The 19526-nt window shown below is 32.1% G+C and overlaps 1 protein-coding gene across 5 annotated transcripts in view; it reads right to left on the bottom strand.

Moving 5' to 3' along the window:
* The window catches only part of LOC143236712 (semaphorin 5c-like), a 164880-nt gene that overhangs the window by 14025 nt on the left and 131329 nt on the right, over nt 1-19526 (bottom strand). For all 5 annotated transcript variants that reach the window (XM_076475142.1, XM_076475143.1, XM_076475141.1 and 2 more), the window contains 10 exons: nt 13651-13753; nt 10431-10539; nt 9093-9191; nt 7851-8064; nt 6852-6940; nt 5978-6177; nt 5153-5288; nt 4380-4492; nt 1401-1602; nt 811-887 (listed from right to left, as the gene is read on the bottom strand). In XM_076475142.1, coding sequence (XP_076331257.1) covers nt 811-887; nt 1401-1602; nt 4380-4492; nt 5153-5288; nt 5978-6177; nt 6852-6940; nt 7851-8064; nt 9093-9191; nt 10431-10539; nt 13651-13753 — 1342 coding nt within the window. The remainder of the gene's footprint in view (nt 1-810; nt 888-1400; nt 1603-4379; nt 4493-5152; nt 5289-5977; nt 6178-6851; nt 6941-7850; nt 8065-9092; nt 9192-10430; nt 10540-13650; nt 13754-19526) is intronic.

Raw genomic sequence — 19526 nt, 5'->3', positions numbered from 1 at the left:
AAAGTATATTCATGCTATAACTGTAAAAGAAACTAAAGTCAAATGTATTTTCATGTGACATTAAAGACATTTTTGTACAAGTCACATGCCATATTTTTTCTTACCGGTATGAATATCAACACATACCTCCCCACTGGTATGACTGTCAACACACACCTCCCCACAGGTATGGATATCAATGCAAACCTCCCAACTGGTATGGATATCAATGCATACCTCCCCACTCTAGCCACTGATTTTGAGCATCACTCTCAAAGCACATCCGTGGCTCCAAAGTGAGAGATATGTTTTACTGGCAGTGAAATGTGAACCATAAATTCTTAGTTCCACAGGTCAGACATAATAAATGCAAGACCTTGTTCAACTCACTAACAATTAGGGTAACCTTTACAGAGTAAATGTTCGACAAGTTAGTTGAATAACTTTTGAATAACCTTTGTTGGTGCATCCAAAAGATAACAAGATGATAAAAGTCTTATGAATATGCAGGATGTCTCTGTTGTTATTATAACTGAAAATACCTAATAGAAACAGCTGTTTCTAATCCTTGCATTTTTCTCAGAGAATTTGTAACAAAAACTAATTTAATAACTTCTTCCATATCATATGTGCAATTTTTATGTAAATATGATTGTTAATAAAAAAAAATATATATAGTAATTTATAAACTAAATGTCCTGCTGTTTTTCTTATCAGAGATATGTCATTTAATGTTTCAGTATTTAACTAAATATTATAATAAAAATCTTTTTAAAAATAAATAAATCTTATATGTGTAAGAGAAAATCTAATTAAAGTGAAAGAATGTACTTTTTATCTTTGAAACGATCACAGCGATGCAAGGGTATGCTCATCAACTCTGTTTCGGTTCCAACGTAGAGAGAACTCTGAAATTATAAATTGCCAAGTAAATCAAAAGTTATATTTTGAGTAGCAAATCAAAAGTTATATTTTGTGTAGCAACCTAAACAAACCTATAATTCTTTGAATTATACACAGTACAAATTAAATTAAACACAGTTTTGAATCATATAAGACAATGTACATAACAAACACTATTGAGCCTGGTCTCCAATAAGTTATACTTCACACAACTTTATTTCTATGAAATAAACAATAAGTTGAAACAAACAATGACCATAATCATTACAGTTGCATTGTATCTGGACTGAATATTTTGTAAGATATGAGACCATAGATAGTTGTTCAAAAATTTAATACACTGTATTAACATCTACTTTTAAATGATAATGAAACACAAACTTAAACTGAATAGAACCAAAGAAATGTATAATGACCAACATTGCTTACTTACTTTAAATATGGCCAAGATTAAAAATTACAACATGAAAATTAATAAATCTAAAATAAAAAGAAATAAAGGTTTTAGCATCACTTACAGTGTCTGTCAGAAGCTTCACAGATAAGATTTGCTCTGTGCTATTCAGAGGAAACACGTGTATCACTTCTATTATACATGCCTGGTTAGTCTTTGGAACCAGGATCAGTTTGTATATTATTCCTTCTAAAGTGATCACAAACAACACATGGATACCTTCTGAGAACTTTGTTGGAACTACATCAACTACTACTTTACTGAACCTTGGAGAAAAGAGAAAAATAACATGTATTAAACAGCAAATGAAATTTCAACAACTCAGTCTGATTTATCCAATGAAGTGAAATTATCAAAAACAGAAATATAAAAAATGAAGTAATTCAGTGTGATTATATCTGAAGTAACTTCTGAGACTTTGTATAGTGTGGTGCAGTTATGGATCATTAGGGTTACTGAGAAAGTATGTAATGAAACTTTTACACAAAAAGTTGAACTAAGGCTAGGACTCAAATCCAAGGCCTCTGGCTAACAGAGCTAGTACTTTATCACTAAATGTCCAAAACATACAAACCATGCCATGTTTTTGTTTACCCACAAGTGTTTTTTGTTTGCTACAAGTATGATCGTTACACTACTTTATGGATAGCCAAGTACTGGATTGATTTAATACACGATACAAAGTCTACCAACACTTGCATTTACTTCTATGACTATAATTCTAAACCCTGTTAGGATTCAATGAAAATACACATTTATATAAACTTACTGGGTTTTTTTGCATAAAATTGTATTTTAGAAAGTTTCTTTTCACTAAATTCTAAAGTAAAAAAACAAAACAAAAAGAGATATATGAATTACGTATGTAATTCAACAGATAAACAAGGCTACATTACAATAAGTAACATTGATACCTACACTTGTTACTTTTCATATAGTATTTATTTAATAATTACATTTTGTGACAACATATGCCGTGATAAAACATTAAACAAATAGAAGTTCAGCTGTGAAGATGTTTCTAAACCAGCATGTTCAACATGATACCTTGATTACCTACAAAGTATGAAATATTTTTAATTTTATGAATACAGATGATAATATATTCAAGTATGCACATATATTTCACAAGAGGCAAATTCTAAACAAGTCTATTACCATACGATATTTCATCCATTAACAATCAACAATTCCAGTGACTGTAAATGTCGAGATTTTTGTATGTAACATAGATCAGATTAATAGCTTTAGATTATGAACCATGTGTTAGCTAATAATCCTTGACACTTTATATATACATTCTTACAGAAAGATATCAGTGGAAAAAACAAGTTATGATGTTCATGAGTAACTAATATTGGTATTATAGCTCTGACTGTCATGACCCCACTAAAATTTAAAAACATCATATGTTTCACAAAATGGTTCTTGTAATTTATATCAGTGTGGTCAGAATATCTTGAACAGTGCAGTTTTTATAATCACATTTCCACAAGATTATGCCATACAGATGGTTTTTAGAACATAAATATGATGTGATATAATGAAATATAACACTTCCCCTTCTTCACAAATTATTAAGGCATAAATCAAGCACAACTATTATTTATAGATTGATGATAAAATAAAGAAAAAATGCTTTGATTTTAAAACATCTATGTGTGAGTGCACTGCTCTATAGTAGTGATTCTTGTCACAAAGAAAGTCACAAAACATTAGACTCACAAAGCACTACAGCTTGTTCTTTCACATGCTGCTATAAGTCAAACATCAAACATTACACTTTCCAAGTATTAGCACTGATACTCGACATCAAACATAACACTTTCCAAGTATTAGAACTGATGCCCAACATCAAACACTTTCCAAGTATTAGAACTGATACTCGACATCAAACATAACACTTTCCAAGTATTAGAACTGATGCCCAACATCAAACACTTTCCAAGTATTAGAACTGATGCCCAACATCAAACATAACACTTTCCAAGTATTAGAACTGATGCCCAACATCAAACACTTTCCAAGTATTAGAACTGATGCCCAACATCAAACATAACACTTTCCAAGTATTAGAACTGATGCCCAACATCAAACACTTTCCAAGTATTAGAACTGATGCCCAACATCAAACATAACACTTTCCAAGTATTAGAACTGATGCCCAACATCAAACGTAACACTTTCCAAGTATTAGAACTGATGCTCAACATCAAACACTTTCCAAGTATTAGAACTGATGCCCAACATCAAACGTAACACTTTCCAAGTATTAGAACTGATGCCCAACATCAAACGTAACACTTTTCAAGTGTTAGAACTGATGCCCAACATCAAACGTAACACTTTCCAAGTATTAGAACTGATGCTCAACATCAAACACTTTCCAAGTATTAGAACTGATGCCCAACATCAAACGTAACACTTTCCAAGTATTAGAACTGATGCCCAACATCAAACGTAACACTTTCCAAGTATTAGAACTGATGCCCAACATCAAACGTAACGCTTTCCAAGTATTAGAACTGGTGCCTGACATCAAACATAACACTTTCCAAGCATTAACAATGATGCCTGACATGAAACATAACCCTTTCCAAGTATTAGCACTGGTGCCTGACATGAAACATAACACTTTCCAAGTATTAACAATGATGTCTGACATGAAACATAACACATTCTACGTATTAACACTGATGACAATTATCAGCCAAAATAAGTTAAAACACATATGGGGCTATACTATAAAAGGAAATTGCACATATATAGAAATTCATGAAATCCCTGTAGTTTTGACTTTGTCAAAATGATATTAGCAGTTCATGAAAGAAATATGTTTTCCTGAAAAAAAAATTAGACAGTTGCAAAACAGAAAATAAAAAAAAAATAAAAAATTAAATTAAATTTTACCAGTTTGCAATAACTGGCAAATTGCCAGTCTAAACTTTTTACCTAATAATAATAATAACATTAGTTACTTCAGAAAATTTATAACTGAATTTCATTTATATGTTTCAAAATAACATCTGTTCCGATATTATACCTTTCAAATTCAGCCATATACACAGGCCTGGAATAGCTGGCTTGGACTGCATCATCCATCAACTTGAAACGATCAGCGTCAACAAGGTGTTGAGAACTACCAGGAGTTTCACACTGTCACGAACAATCATAATTAAAACTAAATACCACTCTAAAGTATAATATGTTTGTAATAACATCCTAATGTCTTTCTTGTCCAAACACAATGAGTGAATTGGTAAATATTTTTTATTCATTTGGGATTAGAAAGCCAAAATGTAACTACAATTTAAAAACATGTTAGATCAGTAATATACCTACAACTTCAACCATTTAGAATTAACATTACTAATTAAACTCACAAAACCACAGAATTCAGTATGATACAATCCTTGTTTTAATGAAATAACACAATTTAAAGCTTTCCATGCTAGGGCCTATCTTGAAAGTTTTTCTATGAATTTAAAGACCACACAAAAACTGTGAAAAATTGGTTTCCATAAAACATAAATATTTAAAGAACCAAAATAAGAACTAGCTGTTAAACGTAGAAAAAAGTGTCATCTGAAAAATATTTACTATTATTTCAAAATATGCTTAAAATAATTTAAGAATAATGTTTAAAATATAATTCAAAATTAATTTTATGTATAAATGTTCATTTTGTAATACATTTTAGTTAAAAAAACAACTGGCTCATTCATACCAACTGCTCTAAAGTTATTATAATTTAATCAAACACAAGTTCATTGATATATAAGTTGCAGTGATTTATTCGAGAGTTAGGTTACATACTCGAAAATGTTTGTGAGGTCCATTATGACTTTCCCACTGAGACTTGGGAGTTTCTTGATACTTAAAAGGACCTTCAAATACTCTCTCTATGTCGGTTAAGTTGAAGACACAAACTGCTGATCCATAGATGCCATTTCTAAATGAAAAGCAAACTAAACCTTAGCAAACCATATTATCATGTATATTAACCAGTTCTATTCTGAATGTTGTTTGGGGAAAACCAGATGTCAACATTAAAACTGTTAAAAGTTTCACAATAAAATTTTATGCCACTGAATCATTAACCACTAATAAACAGGAAAAACCATATTATTTAATAAAATAATTATTAAATGAACATATGCTAGAGTATGAAAACTTTATTTTTTACAATAACCTTTCTTTACTATAAATGACTGGAACAATAAATGTATTGTGCGAAATTTCTATATTCAAAAGATTTATCTCTCTTAAAAATATAAAATTAGGGAAACTCAACCTTACAAAAAGGAACAGAAGTTGATACAACACATTTATGACATATAATTAGTGATATAATTTTCTATAATATTAAAGATTAAAATTCAGGTTTTATGTTTATATATAAAATGGACTAAACTGTACAACTTTTTTCGTTTTTACAATAGAAGTGATTAAATGTTTCAAGTGTAAAAACACTAAAAAAAACCATTATTTTACATGTTTTAATATTTTATATCATTATTTATAAATGAATAGCTAAATTTTGTTTTTGATTAGACTAAGCTTATTAAAGGGTTGTTTGCAGGTTATGCATTCTGTTGTTTCTTATCCTTATTTTAGTGTTTCTAAAAATAGTACACCTACTCTGGTGTAGTAAAAATTCCATAGAATACTTTATTCCTTTCCACATAATGCAAACTCTGGAGCTCATCAAAATAGAATGGATATTTTCCTGGAACTGAACAGTTCAGCCGAGCTTTAAGGAAAGTTGTCCAATTGTCTTTCAACATGAATTGACCTCCTCTGTCATTCTTGCATACTCTTCCAACACGAGAATAAATTTTCTAGATTATTAATAAATATAGGTTAAAAAAAAACACTAAAAACTTGCAAACTTAATTTTACAAAATATAATTACATTTTGCACAATTAGAGATTCATGGTTTACTGTAAATAATAAAATTAGTCTTAAAATTCGGTACAAAAGAAATGTAATTTTCAAAATTAAAAAAAACACATTAAAACACAATATATAAGAAAAGTATTATGGAAATGGTGAATTTGAGTGAAACTGTTTTTAGCATAATGTCTTCCCTTTTGATTTTTTGTTTTGTTTTCCTTTCACAATTTTTATCACTTGTTTAACACTGGTGAAAACTTTTTTGGTTATATTATATATACTTGGTTTGAGAAAAGTATTTATAATTGTATATAGTCACATCAATATTAACTCAGTGAATAGAAAAAATAGCAGTATTTTGCATAAATTTGCACTTAGCCATAAAACAAACAATGGCCTACCTGTGCTTTGCCTACCACAGGTATCAAAACCATGTTTTTATCACTGTAAAATGTATTACCTCTTAACCACCTAGTCAATTAAGTCTGCAATGGTTTTTAAAAAAAAATCAAAGTTAAAAAAACAGTGAACTCATGAATTTCTCAATGATACTGCATTATTTTTAAGTTGTGAAAGTAGTAAAATAATGATCAAATATACTATGAAACAGAATCTAACCTTGCCACAGTTCATATATTCAACTGCTGATTCTCTGAAGAAGAAATACACAAAGCTTCCAATTTCATAGGAAGCAACAAAATTTGGTTCTGGAAAAAGTATATAAAAAGATACATGTTTTATTATTATAATTTGTGTTATTTGAACATAATCATTTCACAAACAAGGTCACACATAACCTAGAACCAAGTTAGTTCAGTATATAAAAGATACATGTTTTATTATTATAATTTGTGTTATTTGAACATAATCATTTCACAAACAAGGTCACACATAACCTAGAACCATGTTAGTTCAGTATATAAAAAGATACATGTTTTATTATTATAATTTGTGTTATTTGAACATAATCATTTCACAAACAAGGTCACACATAACCTAGAACCATGTTAGTTCAGTATATAAAAAGATACATGTTTTATTATTATAATTTGTGTTATTTGAACATAATCATTTCACAAACAAGGTCACACATAACCTAGAACCATGTTAGTTCAGTATATAAAAGATACATGTTTTATTATTATAATTTGTGTTAATTGAACATAATCATTTCACAAACAAGGTCACACATAACCTAGAACCATGTTAGTTCAGTATATAAAAAGATACATGTTTTATTATTATAATTTGTGTTATTTGAACATAATCATTTCACAAACAAGGTCACACATAACCTAGAACCATGTTAGTTCAGTAAAATTCTTTATTTATAAAAACATCTTCCATTCTCACACTGTAGTTTCATAACATTTTCTATTACACAGTTTCCCAAACCTAGCCTCACATATTATGGTACACAAGTTAAAACGACATATCTTATATCATACCTTAATTACAGCATTGCAATAGAAAGCAACAAACACTTTCCTGTAATAAATTTAAATCCAGGCTGCAGAGTTGATGTTTTCAAACACAACTTGAATCCATAGCAAATCTCAACTGTCCAGTTCTAGCTTAACTATTAATTTACATGAAAGAAGAAGTTAAGTAACTTACCACTTAACCATTTACCATCATACTGGACTGTTCGTATGTAAGGAACTTTTCCCATTGCTCGATAAATTGCTGAGTCTCGGGAAGAAAAATCTAGGGCTGAAGCTATGTAATAGTCACCATCCATAGTGAGTAATGCAGATATATTATCGTTCGGATTGTACGGGCATTTGGCTATTCCAGGAACTTTTTCATAGACAGAACTTAATGACTGTATCTACAGTTTAAAGGATAAAACATAATTGAAAATTTTATTACAGTAGGAAATACAGCTTGCTGTAGGCATTTTTAAACATTTTATTTGGTGGATAAAAATGAAGAATGTGAGAAGTAGATATTTCTTTTCATTAAAAACTCAACATTTTGTTTTTACATCATTAAGAGTGAATGAACCATTTCCAGTGAAACATTAACCTCTCTACATACTGACAAGTAAAACTTACCAACCTTTTATTTAAAATTTCTATTAAATTATTTTAATATCAATGCATACAAGTAAACCTGCCTTCAAAATGTAGTTAACACTTTTATCTTATTCAGGTTTTGATTTTAATGCCAAAAGAAGAGATTTAAGTAAGTTATAAAACAGTGACTGGTAGTTCATGTGACACTTCTTTGTACCAAAGTGCACATTGTTTTGCTTTCTAATCACCCTTATACAATTTTGTGAGTCTAATGTATATAGATAATTTATAGCAATAATATTAGCATTATAAAATCTTATTTTCTGAGGGTAGATGACAATAACAAGTAAAATATGAAATATTACCTACAAACAGTACTAAAGATTATTCAAATAACATATAAAAAATAAGGTGCAGAAAATGCACTTTAACTTTTTAACATAAAAACCACCTTCCACCAACATAAATTGAAGTTTTTAACATTAAAAACAGCATCTACCAAAACTAACTAAAGTGTTAACATGAAAACCACCTTCTACCAAATATAACTAAAGCTCATTTTTGCACTATATATTAATTAATTTTTAACAGTGCAAAGTTATTAGGTCATTACTATGCATTCAATAAATACCAGATTTATATAATAATTATCTAAACCTTAAAAACGTTTTACCATCCATTAAAGAAAAGTTATGTTACTTGCTAAGTGCCATGTATAGAATTTTTAAGATACAAACTCACAATGCTATATCAAGACAAAAATTAATATACAGTAAATTAATATTTACTTAAATTAGAATATTTTAATCCAGGAAATATAGTATGAACCAACAAAACTTACATCTCTCCAATAGCATTCTGGAGAGAATGCATTAGTGCCACAAACAAATATCTTGTCATTGTGGGAAAGAAGAACTTTCACAAAGTTTCGACAGTCTTTCTGTAAAACAAATGTTTGATTAACCACAAGTTTAAATGTCAAAATAACAAAGAACCCTACCAGATGAGAGTGAATAAATTTGTTCGTTTTTTTAATTTTGTGTAAAGCTACTCAAGGGCTATCTGTGCTAGCCGTCCCTAATTTAGGGAAGGCAGCTAGTCATCACCACCCGCCACCAACTCTTCGTCTACTCTTTTACCAATGAATAATGCAATTGACTGTGACATTATAATGTCCCCTCGGCTGAAAGGGCAAGCATGTTTGGTGTGACTGGTATTCGAACCCGCAGCACTCAGATTATGAGTCAAACACTTAAACCCACCTGGTCATGCCGGACCCAGTGAATAAACAGAAAACTAGAGAATAAGTTATTCAAATTATTCTTTGGCCTATTTCTTTTTAAAGAAAGAATGACCAGAGCTTTTCAATAAACAAAACATTTTCTAAGATTCATAAACAAAATAGGTAATTTAATAATTACAATTATTTCGAGAATAGTGCACTAATTTCCATTATTAAAAATAAATTAATATTTTAATAATTAAAATACAATTTTATTATACACTAGATAGTCATCTCTCCAATAGTATTCTTGAGAGAATGCATTATTTAAACAAACAAATATCTTGTCATTCTGGGAAAAAGTATATGCTTTTAAACCAATCATATTATTTATTACAAAAGTAAAAACTATCCTTCACATGAATAAAATCACTTGTATTTTTACTCAAAACACTATTCCAAATTTAGTTAAATTGGTTTTCTTAGCTATTGGTGTTAAGTAATTTGTCCAAAAGTTTCTTCTTCTCATTTAGAATATAACAAACTTCAGTAATATTTAGAAATCATTTGTGCCAACTATTTTTTCGTCTGCATTTTAATAAAAGAAATAACACAAATTGAAAGATAAATAGTTTTTATTATGTACTGATATCCTTCAAGAAGGTTATTTCTTAGTTTTATGTATGTTTAGTTTATGTCTCTTTAATAATGTGTTACAAACCTGGTTTAAGGTACATAAATTAATAATAACAAAGTACAGTTTTTGATCACTATTATCTTCTGTCCTTCTAAGTTTTTGTACTACCATTGAACCTATAACATTATTGCACTTACAATAGTCTACATTCTGAGAAAATTAATTATCAAACAAGAAACTTTTATAATCATGTTTTATAAAATGTCTTTTCTGAATATACTACGAAAATAAACAACATAAAAAAAACAAGTTTAACTTACCACTGATTGTCCTTTCAATAGACATTCTGTGATCCTTGATTCTAAGGAAGGTAAATAGGCTTCTTCTATTTTCTTTAGTTTATCAAGACTGAATCTGAATAGATAGTCACTGCAAACAAAAAAATCAAGTTGTGGAAAATTACTTCAAAGCATCATAGTTTATTTATTTATATTAAAAAAAATAATACAACTCAGCACACTACAAGCTCAATATATGACCGTTTTAGTGAACTTTTGATATATTCATATTTCAATTATAAATATGAATTTATGACTATAAGTGAACAAAAGTACAAGAACAAATTTAAAACCATAAAATATATATATTTTATTTCATTAATTTTATATAGGCAGTCTATAAAACAATAAAAAATACGAGTTATTTGACAAGATGTTCCATTCAAAATTTAAAATTAGTTATGGTTCTAATTGTACTTGAAATTAAGCCAATAATAATAATGATAAATTAAAAGTACCAACTGATAATTCAATGCAATAATCAAATTAATAAGTTTTATACATTAAATATTTTAGTCAGTTTTTACTGTATTGTCTTCATTCATTCAGAGTTTGATCCATATAACTGATTTAGTTTTGAGTAGATTTTAATAATAATAATTCACATTGCACAAAAAGTTTACAACTAATTTGATTAAAACTTAAAGTTATTATAGTTTCTTAAAACAAATAACACGCCAAACTACTACTTAAAGATCCTTGTAAAAATTTGTCATAACAAAGCAATGTAGAATAGTTAGAATCCAACCTATATAAAAGTTAGCACGTGTGTTACATCACACTTCATTTCTTTCGATTTCTCATTATAGGAGTCACCAAAAACGTTAAAATGTCTTTATCCAGAGAGAATGGTTCGATTACTGTTTGATCATTACGATTTTAGTGGTTTGCTTTGAATTTTGCACAAAGCTACTCGAGGGCTATCTGTGCTAGCCATCCCTAATTTTGCAGTGTAAGACTAGAGGGAAGACAGCTAGTCATCACCATTCACCGCCAACTCTTTTACCAACGAATAGTAGGATTGACTGTAACATTATAATGCCCCCACAGCTGAAAGGGCGAGCATGTCTGGTGTGACGATAATTCAAACTCTTTTACCCTCAGATTACTGAAAGTTGAGTGCCTTAACCACCTGGCCATACGAGTTGAGTGCCTTAACCACCTGGCCATGCCGAGCCACAATTTTAGTGATGGGGATACAAGAAGGTTGTGAAAATGTGGTTCCGTGAAACCTTACAAGTGTACTGAATGTTGAGATTACTTAGCCTAGAGATAAGTGCATAAAATTTATAATGAAAGTGAAAACATTGATTCAGTTTTAAACTTAAATCGTTTTTGAATTAAGCTATTTTCTGTTATATCACCAATACTTTTAACAGAAATAAACATCTTTAATCAACAAATATTTTTCCAGTTCTGTTCTTTCTCTACATAGATTAACAACAATATTAGCTGAGAGTTTTGCTACTAAGTAACATGACATAAAAGCTATTGCTATTGTATTTTCATATGTACCTTTCAATTAAATAATAACTAATAAGCTAGAAAATCTGAAGAAAGATTATATTTTAAATAATAATGCTAAATATGTGAATTATCTAGATGTGAACATAGGCGTTAACCGAAATTTCTCAGGATGGGGGTGGGACCTAAATCAACATAATTTAAATATGTGAGTGTGTGTCCAGGTTAACTTTGAGTTATATACCTGTCCTAGGTGAGTGTGTTCCCAGGTTAACTTTAGGTTATATACCCGTCCTAGGTGAGTGTGTTTCCAGGTTAACTTTAGGTTATATACCCGTCCTAGGTGAGTGTGTTTCCAGGTTAACTTTAGGTTATATACCCGTCCTAGGTGTCCTCCGAACACCTGTTTCTGGAGTAGAATACTCTGAGTAGGTGCCTCCGACGTTGATTCTGATATTCCTATGCTGAAGAAGCTGGATAGCCAGCAAATAACTCCGATCGGGATCCCCTGGAATATTATGTATCCCAATTTCGTGTACCAGACACTTTTGAAAGCCTTTTCGACGTCGAGAAAGCATGCGATAGTGCACTTTTTGTTGAAGTTATGAATGATTTGCTCTATGAGCAAATTCATTATTTGTCTTTAACTTACAAAATCTAGGTGGGACCTTCGGTGGTTTGTCTAAGATACAGAGTAGTCTGCTATTCATAATTTTTTATGAAACTTTACCCAGCCAGCTGACAAGCTTATAGTTTTTTGGATTATTTCCTTTCTTTTGAGAACTTTAGAATGTCAGCCCGTTTCTAGACGGCCTCATTTAAATGAAGGATTGAATAGCATTGCTAAGTCCCCACCAGCAGTAAAGGTTTAAATATTTGGCGGAAAATCTAATTTATTTTTTTGTCACCTCAAACGTAAGCCCTAAAAGAATATCCGAGTCTCTCAGGTCCAATAAAGTCCTATTCACGTTGACCGAAAGTTCAAACATATCAAATCGAACGTAAATATGGAAGTGTTCGAGAAATTTCTACTTTGACTTCTGTATAAAATGACGTAGACAAATAGCACCCAGGAAAATATTCTGACTCATCATACAATGTGTGATGGCCTGGCATGGCATAGCGCATAAGGCGTGCGACTCGTAATCCGAGGGTCGCGGGTTCGCGCCCGCGTCGCGCTAAACATGCTCGCCCTCCCAGCCATGAGGGTGTATAATGTTACGGTCAATCCTACTATTCGTTGGTAAAAGAGTAGCCCAAGAGTTGGCGGTGGGTGGTGATGACTAGCTGCCTTCCCTCTAGTCTTACACTGCTAGATTAGGGACGGCTAGCACAGATAGCCCTCCCTCGAGTAGCTTTGTGCGAAATTCCAAAAAAAAAAACAAAACAAAATACAACGTGTGTGTGTACTGCGTGTCTATCGAGGGAATTCGAACCTCTGATTTTAGCGTAGTGAACCTGAAGATTTGCCTCTGCCCCACCGGACTGCATACAGAAACCGAATTTTCTTATGGGTTTAATAACTCCAGAACAGCTATATTTATTTCAACCCGTTCTTGCACATAGAATAATGTTACATATGTGTAATCTCACTCTCTCTATTATATAATGTAATGACAACTTACATTTTAAAAGATGAGACAGTTTGTGAATCTTAAATTAAAAAAAGGGGGCGGCGTGTATCATTTAATAAAACAATAAAAACCGAACTTACTAAAATAAAAGATTTGGAACTTACCGAGCTCCGACAATTAGCTGATAACGTGACACATCAAACAGCAGTTCTGAGAATCGTCTAACCCCAACTTGACTGAATCTGTTAATGTTGGTCTGTTGTAATTCTGAAAAATATCACACAAAACATTGAAGGGGAAAAACAAATCAACAATATGGAATATTGAAAACAATAAACGAGTCTTCTTTAGTCTTGCAGTATATTCAATTTATTTTTCAGGTTTTGAATCACGTGGGAAAAGCCAGGATAAGAATGGAAGAAATGCAGCATTGTTATTAACAATAGTTAAGTATTATCATTCCTAAGAAGAAGGCCCCGCATGGTCAGGTGGTTAAAGCACTGGACTCATAATCTGAGGGTCGCGCGTTCGAATCCCCGTCGCACAAAACATGCTCGCCCTTTCCGCCGTGGGGGCTTTATAATGTGACAGTCAACTCCACTATTCGTTGATAAAAGAGTAGTCCCAGAGTTGGCGGTGGGTAGTGATGAGTAGTTGCCTTCCCTCTAGTCTTGTACTGCTAAATTAGGGACAGCTAGCGCAGATAGCCCTCGAGTAGCTTTGCGCGAAATTCAAAAAAAAAAAGACGTTAAAATGAAAATATATTACTAATGATACTACACTAACGTAAAACAAAGTTAATTATTGTACATTTTCTTTGCGGCTAATCGATCGAGTAACTGAATACACGTGACAAATAACACTGACCCAAGTATTTCACTGAAACTACACACTTAAAAAAAAAAAACAGGTTATTGAATACTAATTCACCATTCGCAAATCGTTCATTTTAACAACTGAAAGCAAAACACACCGACTCAATACTTCACTACTTCTTGTGACGTCAAATTTAAGGCATTACATGCCTTTTCCAACAAAGTTATTTGATTACAGCGTCGTGCACCCTCTAGTTCATACCAAAATTAAAACATCGAAAATATAGATTACAACGATAATTTTTGAATAGGTAGATCTTTTATTTTAGCGAACTTTCAAACCCCTACTAGGATACAAGGAGGAAAAAAGTCCTTGAATTCTGTTAATATCAATATATTTCTGCCTACAATACATAAGTGTTACGTCATCGTAATTATGTTAATTTTAAACTGCTAATTTATCTTAAAAAGTGTACTGTTTGTATCTAAGTGTATACAGTACAACTTTATATCATAAATCTCACATTTCATTTTTTGATATTCTGAAATTACTGTCACGTGATATAAAGATTGTTTGATACATCGTAAAATCACTTCACACTTAATACTATCATCATACAGAACATACAGTATCATGACACTGCATTTTTGAATTTAAAGAGCATTGGAATGAACGGTGGATACAGAACTGGTGCCACCAGCATATAACTGAACTGTAATACACGACCTAATTAATTTCTTAACTTAAAATGTAATAACTACAGAGCATAACCAAGTCCTATGTTGCACGTGGCGTTCAGAACACATAAACTTCTTTATAATTGGGTTATTTACTACCCAATATAAAGCACATTGATAATTCATGCACAAGTATCTCATAAAAATACAGTAAGAAGTATTCCCACATGTATATATATTACAGTAAAATATGTACTACAGCGCCGAGAGTCCTTCCAGATACGACGGCTTCTTCAATGAACGTGAAGTCCATTGAAATTCATGAGGACTTTTCTTGCTAGTTTCAAGTGGAGCTATAAGACAGACGATACCTTCTGCAGTTCCAAAATGGTTTTATCAACATGAACTAGTTTGTTTTGGTTTTAAATTTGGAAACAGCACGTACGTTAATGTTTGAAGACAATGTAGTGAGTGTGTTCGTGCTGTCTACAACGTCTTTATACTTTATTTAAAAACGGTTTTAACAATACAAATTGTGCATTATATCTGGCTTTCCGAAGATATCTCACTTTAACACCAGAGACAGTGAAAAATCCACTGTTAACTTTGGAAAGAAAATGACACGTCTTCCACGCAATATCGGTTAATCACTATAGATACTGGTTTGGTTTGTTTTAAATTTCGGGCAAAGCTACACGAAGGCTATCTGCGCTAGCCTTCCCTGATTTTGCAGTGTAAGACTAGAGGGAAGGCAACTAGTCATCACTACTTACCGCCAACTTTTGGGCTACTCTTTTACCAACGAATAGCGGGATTGACCGTCACTTTATAACGCCCCCACGGCTGAGAGGGCGAGCATGTTTGGTGTGACGGGAATTCGAACCCGCGACCCTCAGATTATGAGTCGAGTGCAGTTCCTGGCCATGCCAGGCCTTATTTATTAGTCCTAAGTGTTATGCGGAAAAGGCTTAAATAGGTTAGATTATTATAACAACATATTTTGTTCCGTACCCAAGCAGTGTACATAGTACGTTTGCTTTTCGACTTTCTTTCCGTCTTATCCAAGCCATAAGATTGGTATACTTCTTAAAATAAATAGCTTTGTATACTACAACGAACTTGGTTAACACTCGTGGTTCACGGTAACATGAACTTCCTAAATGGCGTACACCAACCTCTTCCCAACGTATCTAGTTTCACAAATATAAATATTTCTAGAAACTGCAGTACATTTTTTAAAACTGATTCCCGCTGCACCACAGAAGTCAAGAAGCAACGGTAATAACCATAATTTTACAAATAAAGAAACGTTATCTCTTCTGAAAAATTAAATACACACGTACATATATACTTTATTACATATTTATTCAACATATAAGTGTGTATGTGTGATTTGATTAAACGCTGGACAACAACAAAAATGTTAAATATTACATACGCACGATAGTTTTGACAGACAGTCACATCTGTAAACCTTTACAAAAATGTCAACCTTTAAAAACAAACGAGATACACAGTTATTATTTTCCGTTTTTAAGTTATTTTTAATACGATTTGCCATTTTTTATACAAGAAAATATATTAAATTAAATAGGACACTGATATACAACATATAAAAGTTTTTGTTGTTTTATACAGCCGTATTTTCATACAGTTATTTATTATAAGTTTAAAATACATGTTGTATTATTTCAATTATTTCTAGTATTTCGTATTTTCCGAGTCAATACTGTTCCCCCACGTGCTTCCAATAACACACACTTTTCCGCCTGATTTAAAATACCACAAAAACTTTAAACATGAATCATGCACGCGCTTAAAGTTCTAAATAATGTCGAAACAGGAAGAAAGGTTTGTTAAACAGGTATTTACATTTCTATAAAAAATGTTAAAAGCAAGAATGTTCGCAACCAAATCGGAAATATAAACGCGGAAAAATGTTTTTTATATCATGTTTCACTGCGGAACATTTCATTAAGAAATGTACATCCGTTACAGTTCCGTTTATTTATTTGTTTCTTTTTATTTTCGCGCAAAGCTACACAAGATTGACCGTAACATTATAACTCTCCCCTTCCCCACGGCTGAAAGGGGAAGCATGTTTGGTGTGACGGGGATTCGAACCCACGACCCTCAGATTACGAGTCGAGCTCCTTAACTACCTGGCCATGCTGGGGCCTACGAACGTTGTACAGACATAATTGTGAAGATAAGAAATGTACTATGCTATTTTTAAACCACATAATTCTATTTTCAAATATTTGAAGATAATAACTGTGCATAGACACTGATTCTTTAATGTATTTTGTACCGATAATTTATGAAACAGCAACTTATACTAGGGATTCCGATATTAACGTAGTATCTACACTTGGACAAACTAGCGAGTATTTTATTCCACCAGGCTTTATCATGGAACGTGACCTACAATAATTCTGTGATAATACACTGTCATATTCACGTTTATTTTCAGCTAGAAGAAACCCACAAAACACTTGATACAACATCAGAACATTTATATTAAATACAGTATTCCTAAAATAATACAATATAATTCTAATCACAGACACCGAAATCAGAAAGCTGTCTGTTTTAGGCCTAACATTAATTAAGCCTTTATTACTTTTGGTTTGGTTTGTTTTCAATTTCGCGCAAAGCTACTCGAGAACTATCTGCGCTAGCCGTCCCTACTTTAGCAGTGTAAGACAAGAGGGAAGGCAGCTAATCATCACCACTCTCAGCCAGCTCTTGGGTTACTCTTTTACCAACGAACAGTGGAGTTGACCGTCACATTATAACGCCCCCTCGGCTGAAAGGGCGACCATGTTTGGTGTGACGGGGATTCGAACCCGCGACCCTCGGATGACGAGTGCCTTAACCACCTGGCCATGCCGGTCCCCCTTTATTACGTCCGGCTTATATTCGACAGAGAGATAAATTAACACGTTTTCGTTTATTGAGGACTAAACTTTACCGTACGTTCAATTAATAAACTTCTAACGTTATTTTATGGCCTAACATTACAACTTAAAAAAAAAATCCATACGTTTTTCGTATATTGTTATACAAAATCTACTAAGGTATATTTACATCCGCCTTTTGTTTAAATCCGTTGACGTACGCGTGCACTTGTAGTTAGACAGTACAGACAGTAACCGAGTATTAAGATAACAGATGTGGTACGTTCACACTTAACTTACGACTTCGGATAGTGAGTGTAAAAATGTACTGTATTGTTAGTAACATTACTTTGTACTTACATACGACTGACCTTCTCATGTTCACAGTTCTTTTATTCTGATATTTTGTTATACGTCTTATATTTGGAGTATATATACGAACTGTCGGTACATTGCACTCGTCAGTCACCCGAGAAAACAAAGACAACGTAAGTTCGATAAGCAGATGTTTATACGAAACAGCAAATACATAAACAAACGTATCCGTCCCACGTGACGGGAAAAGTTTAAATTAATCCTATCAATCAATTTAAATTACTTCGTGGACCTTAGAAAGGTTAATTGCGTTGTACTCTTGGTTCACTTCTATCCAAAGCTCTTAGCTACTTATTTATACCAACCACCGTTAAAAACAGTAATTGTTGAACATTTCAGTCATGCTAATAATACACAATAAATCTACATTTTTGTTAGTATTTATGTGACGTCACATTTTGAATCGTAAATAACAGTACGATTAATTACGAACAATGTAGTGTAAAATATCCCACTTGCGAAATAAAATTTGACGTCAATATTGTCCATGCTTGTTCTACCGGCATTTTAAAAGTGAATGTTGAGCTTTGTTAACGTGCACAGCTTTTCTCACAGGAGACAGATGAACATTCAGAGATACGCCTCTGTTCTCCGTATAAATAAACATCAATATGTGTGTGTGTTCCCTTCAAGTTTCTACATTTCTTGACCAATCACAACCAAATTTGACACAGTGATAAGGGTGACAGGGGGAAGGTCAAGAGGGGGATTAGACCACCCCATCTAATTTCGTATTTACAGAATTCCTGAAGACAGTATATGTTTAATTCCAATATTGGTATCTTTATATATATTTATTGCACTTTACATGGGTCTTATGTTAAGAAAAACACAGAAGCTAAACTTCCTATCCTTCGTTAGAAAGGAGTTTTTATTTCGTCGTCCGTGAGACGGGTGCTCCAGCTTGTATAAGATATCACAAAGTGAAATTAATTATGACTTGGCTGTAAAGTTTCATAATTCAAATATGCACACGTAACATATCTTTCACCTGGCCAATAACATTCAATTCTTATTTCACGTGGAAAGTAGTTCGGAGAGGCGTATGTACACTTCTGTTTACATTAGCTCTTCAGTCTCCAAACCATTGAACCCCATTCTTTTCTTACCACAATTAATTGTTATTCCTTCCCTTATGCACACAAAGAAAATAAAGACAGAAACAAAGATTGTGAGAGAGGCCACAACTTAGACCATAGGAGTTCAACAACAACGTGACGAGACAAGAGCCGTTAAAATGTCAGTGCTGTCGGCGAAATGAAACAAACTTTC

This window comes from Tachypleus tridentatus, chromosome 13 (assembly GCF_004210375.1).
Source record: "Tachypleus tridentatus isolate NWPU-2018 chromosome 13, ASM421037v1, whole genome shotgun sequence".
Lineage (NCBI taxonomy): Eukaryota > Metazoa > Arthropoda > Merostomata > Xiphosura > Limulidae > Tachypleus > Tachypleus tridentatus.
The sequence above is the reverse complement of the archived record's forward strand: the minus strand, read 5'-3'. Positions and strand labels throughout refer to the sequence as shown.